Genomic DNA, 12,529 nt, shown 5'->3' on the forward strand with positions numbered 1-12,529 from the left:
CAATAGGTATGTATACCAAAATAGGTTGATGAATAAATCAGATGCCTTTTTCTTCGCAAACCTCCAAGTGATTGTCCCAAATTCGTATCAGTGCGACGACCAAACTCGAATATTATATCTAAACTTCCATATTCAATATTTTTTTTATCTGTCCTACATTTAATCTACTATTCCATCACGTAGCACAACAACCCATTAAAGAATAACAAAAAAAAAAAACATACGTCAGAAGGCAGATATTTACCTGGCCACTGAACAGATCACGTCTCACATGTCCACGCGTTCCTAGACAGCCCACCATTTTTTCCCTCCACTTTTTGCCCCGACTATCGAGCGAGATCGAAATCGCTCCTTAGCTGGTCGAACTCGTCCAAGGACTCCCGTTTCGTTTATTAATATCTCCGCGGCGATTTTATTAATATCTCTCGCTATCTTCTGTTCCCTTTGTCGACAACGGTACTCCTGGCAGCTGTGCGCGATCGCAATCGCGATCCCGCGAGAGTCCGGTTATATAACAAACGTTCCTAACGTTTCGATAACGCGCGTCTCCAGCTTCCACTTACTTTGTTATGCTCCTAACGATCCGCGGAAAGGCTGACGCGCGGGACAGAGAGGAAACGAGGGAAAGAGAGAGAAAGCAGCGACGCCTTTCGCGGCGCGAGAGCGAGGAGGAAAGCGGATGTCGTGTGGAAAAGGCGAGAGAAAGAAGGCGAGCAGAACCCGCAAAAGTCGCGTCGTGGAAACGAGTCTGGTGCAATTACCACGAGGCTGCTATCCTCGGACCAGGAACGAACGACCAACCACGCCCTCGCTAATGCGAGACCAGGACAGGATTTCGAATTGCCTCGGCAAGGACATCAACTACACACAACGCTCGACACAAAGACCGGCTAGTGAGATTTTTTAATTACACCCTGTTTACGCGGTCAGCCGCGAGAGACTATGCCTGCCTGTCTGACATCGACTGCCTATCTTTAACAATTCGATTTATGACCCACGAAAGCTTTTCTCCGTGTGTGTACTTTGCGCGGGACACCTGGAGTTGGTTGGTACCAAAGATTGGCTACCTATTTTTGGGACACTCTTTATTTAATTTGAGTTAAGTACCTTGAAATATAAAAAAATACTTCTTTATGTAATATAGGTAGTTGTTATAAAATATATTTTCGTGAATTGCACAAGCCAAGAGAACGATTGTCAGGTTGTCTCGAAACTGAGTCAGGTTGTAACTAAGATAATGCTTCTTTCAGAATTTTTAATAGCGATCGTTATAACATTGTAGATCTGAGATACTGTCAGATGAATTATTGTTATCTGTCATGGAAAAGTTTGCACCCGCGGTGGCAAGAAATGATTTAACGATGATGTAGAGTACTTAATTATTCGCGGGATTTCCGCGATAAGTTTGCGAACGACCAATCGAGTGCAAACACGAAACTGAATGCAAAATGAAGAGGGAATATTTTAATAAGAATGCTGAACAATTCGACGAGCACTACGAGAAGCCTGTTGAGAGATTTAAAGGAGGCCTAGAGACGTCGATAAGATACGCTGCGAGGAATGGCAAAATAAAAATTATACGCGAGAATTGAAGGTCGAACGACAGCGGTGTGGAACAGTGAAATTTTCGATACATCTAACGCGGGAATATGGTAATGTAAAATTCATGTCGTCGAACCTTATAGAGCTCTCTTTCATGAATACATAATTCTATTACAGAGCATACGCATTAGGCACTCAATATCCAGAATACAGAAAAAATAGAAAAATCCACGGGACAATGCAAGTGTCAGAACAGCTTTGAACAAAGTGAAAATGGAAATAATTTCGCTATTATTTTATAAAACTGTAAAATAAGAATGGATGTGTGTTTCATATCTGACCTGGGCATCTGTTAAGTAAAAGTACCCAAAGATAATTATTACTTAACTGAAACTAATTTTTTAATAGTTATGTACTAATTTATTTAAATATGAAACACTTATAAAAAAATGTAGTCGATATTAGTACAAAGTAAATTACTTTTCGTAAATTACCAATGAAATAGAAATAGCAAACTATTTCGCTACTTTAAATATTAGTTTCCATTTCTTATTTCAAATACCATCGGCTCAGGTCTATTTCACGTTACAACTGAACGCTTTATGGTCGAGTAAAGTCTCAAAGAAGAACTGCAATTACTTCTTTGGACGCAAGGTAAATAAGTTGTGAAAGCGAAATTCCAAGCGGTAATATTATCTCGTATTTACAAGAAACGTTGACAACAAGTAACAAAATAATTTTAGCGTCTGCATCACGCAAAGTTCATCGTCGAAGGAAAGAGCGATAATAAAGGAGAATCAATTAATCGCTTTCTACTATCAATTCTCACGCGGCGCTTCGACTGTTCCCCGTGCACACTGTGTGATAATGCTCTTTCTGACTTTTCAAAATAATTCTTGAGACTATCAAAAAAATACGAAGAAATTAATCTGTGACATTGGAGGTTCTTAAAATTGCATAAAAAATTGACAACAAGTGCTATATAAAGAAATAGATAGATAATTCATAAAGATAAGAAATTCAACGTGGAAGATCAGAAATTTTCCAATTTCCTAGTTAATGATTAAATCGCTATTTTGTATGGAAGAATTGTATACTGTAGTGAAATTTAAACGCAACAAAAACTTGCTTTTGGCCTTAGTTTTTACTGCAAAAATTTTCCATTACGTACAAACCAGAATGAATTTCTCGTACTTGACTCTACCGAGTTTAGTGGTAGTAGATTCGAAAGTTAGCCTCCTCGCGACCGTCTTCGACAACTGTTTGTGTCTTTCTACGACAGGGCCGTATCTACTTAAACAAACTGGGACGATGCATTCGAGATAGCGAAACTATATCCATTTATGAAGAAAATTTCTTCCAATTAATTTCAAATATAAACTGTCAATTAATTTTCTCATAAGACAAGTTATCAATGCAATTAATTGTATCATTTGTTCTTCCTCCCAGATAATTACAACGCTAAACATAGATTGGAATTAAATATCGACGAATATTAACCGATGTATAGACATTCCACTCATATTTGACGAAATGAAATTCACTTCGAAATTGCATCATAAAATATAGTATTAGATAAGCGAAGAAAGACGATCGAAACAATATTGTCTGTTCAATTGATAGACTATTTTCATAAAACTTGCTGAGAACTGGTAGTCGCTAGTATAAAATTCTCATAAAAATATGCAAGAATATTATACTGTGGTAAAATAATTTTAACGTATACTAGAATTACTAAAATTTAAAATTCTTTATAAAAATTATACAATTTTCAAACACCTCATTTCCTGAAACATCTTATTTAAAAAATGTATTTAATATTTAAATGAAACGTCTTTTATTCAAAAAGAAATCAATAGTATTAATTTGTACTGTTTCACTTTCTTTTCTCTTATATCTATGTAGCGTCCATAGATATAGGAAAAAATAGAAATATATTGATATTAATCGATAGTTCTAGAGTTTAGAATTCCAAAAGCTTCACAAAGCCCCAGAGAAATTGAAGACAATACTTGTAGGTCACGAATTACGCGCACCCAAGCACGTACGAAAAATATTACGCAATGTGATCGTCGCATATTCCGCAGGACTTCTTAGAATTCTGCATTTTATCCATCGACATAGATATTCAAACCAGATAAATCGTGCTCGTTTAGAGATTTACATCTCGCTGCGCGTAATTTTTTAGGTAACCAACGATAGAACAGACGAAACGAACGACTCCCGTATTTTTCAATTTGTCAATGAAAACTCCTCAAAACACTCTCTTATAATTCACGACTCTCGTCAACTGGTGAGCTGTTAACTCGTAGACGTCCTAACGTTTTTGCTCATTATCATTAACCATACCAACTGAGGTAGCATTTCACTTGTAAAACACCCGCTCTTTCTAAGGCGGTTCGGTCAAATTAATTCTAATTACCGCACGCACGTGTTTAGCATGTAGATAGCTCTACGTTAAACATCTACTTCGTCGTTCAAAATAGCATAATATTTGTTATTAGCAAAGTAGTTGCACGTATCATCTGTATTATGAAAATTCAGAGATGGTACAATTTTGATAAAGTTGTGGTAAAATTTAACATTCATGAATTTGATAAAGTTTCAAAGTAGATGAATTAAATTCTATTATTAACAAAATGCTAATATTTACTACTTAGGTATTTAATTTAAAAGACTGATTCAGATATCGAATTTGACTACTCTGAAATTTCTAAACATATTGTATGAATATTTTAAAACACAATATTTAATAAATAGAAATATAAGATATGATTTAGATAATTAACGTTGCTTGTTTGAGGAACTTGAATTCTCAATTTATGTAGTCTATATTTAAATAATAGCACTCGACTCTAAACGATGTATACATGTAATAATAACATTCAAATACTTTATGCTAACCAATGAATAATAAATACTAAATTGTTGCTTATGTAAAATTAAATTCCTAAGTAGTCAGTTGCATAATATATTAAGGATATAAATACAAGATATTGAACATTAAACACCAAACTATACATATTCATAGCCATACGGAAAACAAATTCCTATGATCTATGCATAAATTCTTACGTTAGCAAATTGTCAATAATCGCGACTCTACTATTACAGGACACATTTCAAATTTGGCGCGCAGCAGAATTGCAGCAGTACGCGCGCGGGACACGCTCGTAAGTTCTACTATTACTATACTTTCATGTTCAATAGTTCGTATTTAACACTGAACCAAACTTCTATCTATACATTTATCAATACACGCGAAGCGCTTCCAAAATACAAGCTCATAGTTCTATTTTCTTCTAACCTATTAATCCAATCACAGTGAAGTCTTTCTCTCAACAAAATAATTCAAACAAAAATTCCGAAGGAAGCTAAAAATCCAACCCCAAAATAATGAAATTATACGCACTCAAAGAAGCCAGCATTTTCGACGCACTCCACGCAACAATCCACCTTTAATTCCACACAAAAACCAAACAAAAAAACCGACTCACCGTTTCCACCATATCAAAGCCTCCTCCGTACACCATCTCGTCCTTCCCGTTTCTCCGTAATATCTCACTTTTGACAGCGTCTCCGTCTCCCTGTTGGCTCTCTCACAGGCTGCCCCGTGTCCAGTCGATCTCTCGAATTGAGAGAGAGATCGACTCACCCGCTAAAACCGCTCCAGTCTTCGCGCGACGCACGGTCCCGTTGCGCCGTCTCTCCACCCTCTTTTATTTCCCTCGAACCACGAATCGTTCCTCCCTTCACCTCGGCCAGAGCCTCTTCCGTCTCGTCTGATCTGGTTTCTCGCGTGTTCTCAAACCCTCGACCTCTCGAGGCCCTCGTGTGCCGCGTGCGACTGACTGACTGACCGAGCGCTGAGGCGCGCGGCCGCCACGAACCAACTTCGAATTCGAGCGTCCCGAGCGCGACCGACCGCGGCCGAGCCCCACCGAGCGTCCGACTCGACCTACTATCGCGCGCGTGCGCCTTCCTCGCGAAACTTCCAATCCTTGCTCGCACTGACAGCACCACGACGGAACGAATACGCGTTGTTCCTGTCGGTCCAATGATTATGTTTAATAGCTTCCTCTTCCTCGTCCTCGGGGATACATTTTTTCCAATAACCGACAGCTTCCTGCGCGATAACTCCGTGAATTACGAGGGCGCGACGCACTCACTCCACACATTCGCGTGGTTCTGTTAATTCCAGACACTGCGAACCGATTTGGGATGTTCCTTCTGTAGCACTTGCGCGAAACTGTTTCGTGAGGTTTCAGGGGGACGATGAGGCTGTTCTTTCGACGATTATGGCGTTTTGGGCGCGTCTCGTATCCCGACTCACCTTTGTATGACTGATCCGTGGAAGCGGCGCGAGACAAGTTCGTTCGAGCCGTTGACGCGACCTACTAAGGATCCTCGCGCATGCGCAGGGCCACCACGGTTTTTACTGGGCGCCGTTCGAGTTGCTGGAGGTTCTGTGATTAAAAAGTTAGTGCTGAGATGAACGATAAATGGGAATTGTTGGAATTTAGGGGGAGAAGGATTGTAGGAGTTATAATACAATTTTGGGTGCTTCTGAAAATTCTGGGTTGAGGTTGTTAGTGATGTTTCTTTTGAGGAAGTTGCGATATTTGAATGCAAATATTTGAGGGACGACATCTGGGAAGGGAATTTGAAAGTTACGATTTTGTGGCAGCTGCGAAATTCAAATTCATCTTTCGAAGAGATGCAAAATGGTCTAATTAATTTGTTACATTAAAGAGTATTTGTAAGTGTGATTGATTTAGAAGAGTATCTTTAGAAAATCAATATTTTAACCACTTTCAGTGGATATCGAAGTACTCTCTTCTTGCTACCAGATAATATTGAAAACAAGCAATGATCAAAAATGGATTTATCAGTTTCTTCTCCTCTGGTCTTCATATAATAAAAAAAAATAGACAAGAGCATATTACATAATTTCTCGTACCATGATTCTATACTATAAATTACTGCAAACCATATCTAATAAATTCAAAACTCAAAAGAAATTCTTAATTCACCTCAAAAGTGAGAAATCAGTCAACACAAACCCCAAAATAAAGCACCGAAAATTGACTGGAAATGATTGCACACTAAACTCCTGAAATATTAAAGGATAATGCTATCACGCAATCTTGCAGCATATTACATACGTTAACATAATCGTTACGATAACAAAGCGGCTCGATTGCAATGCGTACGACACGACAGAAGTAGAAATCGAAAGATGTTATCGCGTGAAGCGAAAATAACCGATGAAAAGCTTTGTTGCGGCATTCTTCTCGCGCGGGTCGTAGCGTAGAATCCGCTACCAGCCTTGATACGACAGTAAATAATCTGGGTACACGCGTAGCGGGCTCCTTGGAAATGCACTCTAACGATCCGCGCGAGAGCACGCAGGTATTTGCGTGGGCGATTAGTCGACGATTAGATCCGCGACACGCTTTATGGAGGAAAAGTGGACACAATAGCCCTTTCTAACTTATGGCGATGCAGGACGATGGCGCCGTACTGAATGATTGTGAAACGGATTCCAGGGCAGACACCTTTCCGGCTCTGCCGATTGAATGACGCAAAACTTTGGTGAAATCGTATTGTCTCTGAAACAGCGGAAATCACCCTCTTATTTGGATGCAGAGATTACATGTTCAATTAAGAAATAGATATTCTCGCGATAAACTTTTACCTTCGTGCAATGGTGAAGTTTCTTCTAAAGAAAGTCCAGCAGAGATGTAATTATGCTAAATTCGTGCATTTCTATGCGAAAAGATTCTTAATTTATACTGCGAAGAATGGATCATATAATTTTCTGGCGTGCGTCTATAATTGAACGTTAATTAACGGAAACGGTCAATTATGTGGCAACAATCGTTACGTTTTTGTATCTACGTGCGTCATACATGTGAATTTTTCATTACATCTTGTTACGAGACACCGAACGAAGCTTACGCGAGGTATCAAATTGTTACGTGTGGCTTTTAAGAAAGGTAGCGCCCGTTGCTTTCCTGAGCATTGCGTCAGGAACTCTCAGAATTCTTGCGCAATGAAGCATACGTGATGCTGTGTAGGGCCATTGAGGACCTCATGAAAATATACTTATGGAGTAATTAAAATCATTTTGAATTTTGATGCAAGTATCGATCAATCCCTAGATAATAACATGTTTAATATATTCATATTACATGTACCTAAGAACTCTAATGTTTTTAAAATTCAATAAAAATGTCAAATATGTCACATAGAATTAAATTCAGAATGCACGAGGTTCAAATATAACAATAAAATTTAAGAAATAATTGTTTTATATTAGTAATAATAATCTCCCAAACTGGTAGAACCATGAAAGTAGAATCGATAACTATCCCAAAACTCAGCATTCCCTAGACAATAGTTTCTAATTATAATCTAGATAATTATCACACAGCGCACCGACACGGTGTTAAACTGAATGCTGTCCCATTTTGGTCGTACGAGAAATTCTTATGCAAATAGAGACAACGCGAGCGAAGCGAGCTGATAAATTTAACCGCTCTATCGATCTATCGATTTGAATGATTCTTATTACCCAATAAAAACACTTTGAGCACTGTTATGGAACCGTTCACGGGCTAACGATCACCTCCGCCATTCTATCGGTCGGTTTACGCGGCGGTTCTTGAATCGGTCTTTCCTCGTTGCGAAAGCCCATATCCGGCTGGGAAATTAAATCGTTCGCACGTTGGAAAAATCAATTTACGTCTGTCGATATAAATTATGACATATCGATAAAACTTTCTCTCCTCGGACGCAGTAACAGCATTATATTGCGTCTGGTTGCAAGAACCGTCGCGCGTTTCACGGAATGGCCAGGATTGCGTCACTGGAACGGAAATCAGGGGAAGTTCGTTCGGTGGAAACATTCCCTGCCCGCGAGACGATTCGCCTCGCGCACCCCTTTCGCACGCGTGGATCGTGTGAGAAACGGAGAACCGAGGAGAAAATAAAACCGTTCGACTACCAGTGACGTCGGTCTTCGCCGCATTAACGTCGTTCAGCTGTGAGAAAGCACGAGGAAAGAAAAAAGGAAGAAGATTTATGTCGGGAAGAAAAGAACTGCGGCTCGTATGCGGCTACCGAAGTACAAGAGCGCCGTACGCCCTTTTCGCAATCTGCGACATTCGTGGCGGATATGCGGTATGAGCCGACGTCGGCCACGGTTTCGTTTCTTTTATTGGGAAGAACGATGCAGCTGGGATGCATATAATATAGGGAAAATTGTTTGGACGAAGGGGACCGATGGCTCGCTTGTCCCTTGCACTGATTTATCGTACTGTTATCAAATATTTCATTGAAAGAATAAAATTGCGAGATTAAAAAACGAAGTTGGAATTCTGATGAGGGATACTACCTCAATGAGAATCGTTAATTTTACTAAAATAATCTTTTGCAACGAAGTTGAACGATGGACCGAACATGAATCTTGCAGTTATGAAAAGAATTGTCAGGTGCAATCAAGATAAATGAAAAATGATAGTTTGTAAATTTCACGATGCTAAGTTTAAAAAATAAATCTTGCGGTTTATAGTAGCGTAAGTATCTCTCTGCTTAGTCGATGAAAGTTCAACTGAAGTTGCAAGGTGTTGCAATAGAGTATTGCTACATCGTCGTTCCGCTAGAAGCTGAGGGAAAGTGAACTAGATCACTTTTCCTTTCTTCAAAATTTATCGAGAGATGGGATCGGCTAGAGCCTAATGGTCATCCAATTATCTTGATGCCATCGGTATCGAGGACAGAAATAATTTACGGGCGCTATTATCGAAGAATTTTCACATGTTTTCGTCCGGTCGAAAGAAAATCATTATTTCATCCACGATGAAACATTATCTTCCGGCAATCGAGCAATAATTGTCCACCGTAACCGAGTCGGTCCCGAAGATATCCCATTGTTCGAGGGATCTTGGCTTGAGATACCAGAGATTTTTCATCGTCCCGCATCTTCGTAACGTTCGCGTATTGCGACCACCCCGTGGTATCTTGCATGAGGTCTCCGGAGCATCTTTAAGCCTTGTACACAGTCGTCCAACTGGAAAAGTGCTTAAGAAATTCTGATACCAACTATTAAAAGAAATATTTAAAAAATTGAAAGAATTATTCGACTTTTATTAATTGTATCACTGAACTTGTTCATAGTGTTAATAAGTTATCTCAGACTACTACTAGGTATATGGCAGAATATCTCTCTTGCTATAAATTAAATAATATTGATCTAGACATAAGAGATTATTTTAATGAAAATGATAAGGATTAAAATAGAAGGCTTAAAGACACTTAAAATCGACCACTGTTACACAGAATATCTTCACTACTTCTCAATATACATAATTCATAAAAATTAAAAAATTCATCTACTTAGACAAAACTTTCCCAAGTAAGATCTATCTAAACAAAATATAAAACGAACTACTCTAATTAAAATTCTATTAGATCACTTTTACTAATTTCAAAAAGAAGATCCTATTTCCTCTTTTTCGAAAGAAAATTTTCTTCAGCAAACAAAGCTAATGCTGATCGCATCTTTTTCAGAGAATTAATACCTAACGCCGAACTTAACAACCCTGTTTGGAGACGGTAACGCGGCGATCATCGCATCCAAGTTCACTTAAGCGGCTAATTAACAAGGGAGGCACTCGTTGTGTTCGTGGATCCGCGTTTCGCACTGTTCATTAGGCAGGTTACGTGTCCCTATCGTAGTTTTTAAGAGGGGAACGTTCACGGCGGAAACGCAACAAGTTCCATGGGAGATATTTCACGGCGTGTAACAGGTAAAATAGCCGCGTTGAACGCGTTGATGACGCATATAACACCGTCTAGTCCATCGAACATTATTAGTTTCGCACCTGTGCACGCGATGACGCACGAAACGGGCGAAACGAATGAGCCCGCTTTTACCCGACTCGGTTTGCCAACGCTAGATAAAATCACGGCGGCGAACGACATTCGCTGTGCACGTTGAAAAATTATAATACGAGCAGCTTACAGGCTGGGACAATATAATTACAATTCAACAGATAATACCAGCCATTATCCCGCATATTCCACGATGCAGTTCGCGAAAGGTTACGACACGCTGCCTGCAATTCGTATCGTAACCTTTGAAAGGTACTCTGTTGCAACCTTTTAGAATACGCGCCACCCTCCCTCCCAATCGGCAGACAGTTTATCATACAAATTAATACTCTCGGCTTTTTAGCGACTCCCTTGATTTATAGGATAAGACCGTGGCGAGCTGCCACAATCGTTCCTTTGAGTTCATGTTTCATTCGTTTTGATTGTTCCCCACCCCACGCACGATGATTAACGGGGATCGCTCTTCTGGCGCATGTTAACGGATTTGACTTTGAAGAGTGGCAGAAAAGTTGATCTACTGTTAGGGCTGTCCCACATTTGCTGGACTTGTTTGCTGATTATTATAGTGCTTGTACTATGGCAGTGGTTTGAGAGACATTTAGGAGGAGGTGGATGAAAATTCGCAGGCTGAGTAGAATAAAAAATGCTTAGAGAGTGTGTGCAAGTTTATAGATCTCAGAAATAAAAGTTTTCAAAAATTAAAGACTCTTAAAAAGAGTATAATAGGAAATTCATAATGATCTAGTATTTTTTATTCAATTTACTGAAGACCACGAACCTACTAATCTTTCTTCAATATTCTACATACTACACAGCACTTTTGCAATACCATTGTTGAGTACGTAACCCGAAGATAAATAACAGAAAACTACTATTTCAAGTACTGTCACCCTAGTCCTCCCACAGCCACAAGTCCTCCCACGGGACTTCCTAAAAGTAGACAAGCCCAAAGGCGCGAACAAGCGAGTCGACGAAAGGAGGCATTCAAATCATTGTTGTGAGCCGATCTTAAAGCGATCGGCGCTTATTGAAGAGCGACCCGAGTAGGGGGTGGAGAAAAAAGGTAGGAGGAGAACTGTAAGAACCAGAAGAAGAGATGGAGAAAGAGGAGTAGAAGGTGGAGGAAGGGGAGCCGAAGAAGACGAAAACGAAGCGAGGAGGAGAAAGAGAAAGAGGTAGAGGAGTGACCACCTCCTCTTCAGCGTGCTCTTACCGTGCGTAAATATAGGGCACACCACGTAGCCGAGTGCACCGTGGAGGGTGACCTCGATGACCCTTGGTACCCGAGGCAGCCGTAAGATGAAGAGGAGGCTGAAGAAGCGGTAGAAGAAGGGGGAGGAAAAACGAACGGGAGAGAAACAAGTCGCCGAGCTGGCGAACGGAGGAAAAAGGAAGGCCAAGCAAGGAAGCTCGACCCGTCGTAGCGGCGAGAAAAGGACGGGGCAAGAATGAAAGAGGACAAAAAGGAACGCTGCAGGGGGGAGGGGGAGAGGTACGCTAAAGAGACGTACGTTCCCACACGAACCCCCCAAGATGCGTCCTGGCATCGTCGGGCCTGAACCCCCGATGCCCAGAAGCTGATAAAAACAGCTACAAAACTGCCTACCGGTGTTTTCTGCCTTTTGCTCCTGCATTACTCCCACCCATGCTCCTCCTCTCGTCTCTCTTCGCCACCTTCCCTCCTCGTCTTACTTCTCTTTCTCGCCTTTCGGTAAAACGTAGATCAAGGGGAGAGTCCTCTGCGGCCAAGCTTGCGAGTCTCGTTCAATTGATTCGTTTTCGAAATGCCTCTACGATGCCAATTCTACATTTGTTCGTCTCTGTCAATCCGTAAATCTTCAGACTTTGGTCGAGAACTTATTTGGAACACTATTTTTATAAAGTTTTATGTTTTATGTGGATGTGGTTTTCTTTCTAATCGCGCTTGCACCATTGAGGATAGCATTGGTTTGCTTATTAATGGGAATTTAATTCCATGTTGAATGACTCATCTTTTACCAGCTTTAAACGTGTAGATCTTCCATGTAACAGCTTCTGTTTGGCTGCTATTTTCTATGCTGTATTTACCTTAATTGATCCCCTAAATCTA

The 12,529-nt window shown here is 40.2% G+C and overlaps 1 protein-coding gene across 1 annotated transcript in view; it reads right to left on the bottom strand.

The window, feature by feature from the left end:
* The window catches only part of Ets98b (DNA-binding protein Ets98B), a 61,831-nt gene extending 56,563 nt beyond the window's left edge, over positions 1–5,268 (bottom strand). Inside the window, exon 1 of the mRNA XM_076380664.1 lies at positions 5,040–5,268. Coding sequence (XP_076236779.1) covers positions 5,040–5,075 — 36 coding nt within the window. The 5' untranslated portion in view covers positions 5,076–5,268. The remainder of the gene's footprint in view (positions 1–5,039) is intronic.
* Between the last annotated feature and the right edge of the window lie 7,261 nt (positions 5,269–12,529).

Source organism: Calliopsis andreniformis, chromosome 6 (assembly GCF_051401765.1).
Source record: "Calliopsis andreniformis isolate RMS-2024a chromosome 6, iyCalAndr_principal, whole genome shotgun sequence".
Lineage (NCBI taxonomy): Eukaryota > Metazoa > Arthropoda > Insecta > Hymenoptera > Andrenidae > Calliopsis > Calliopsis andreniformis.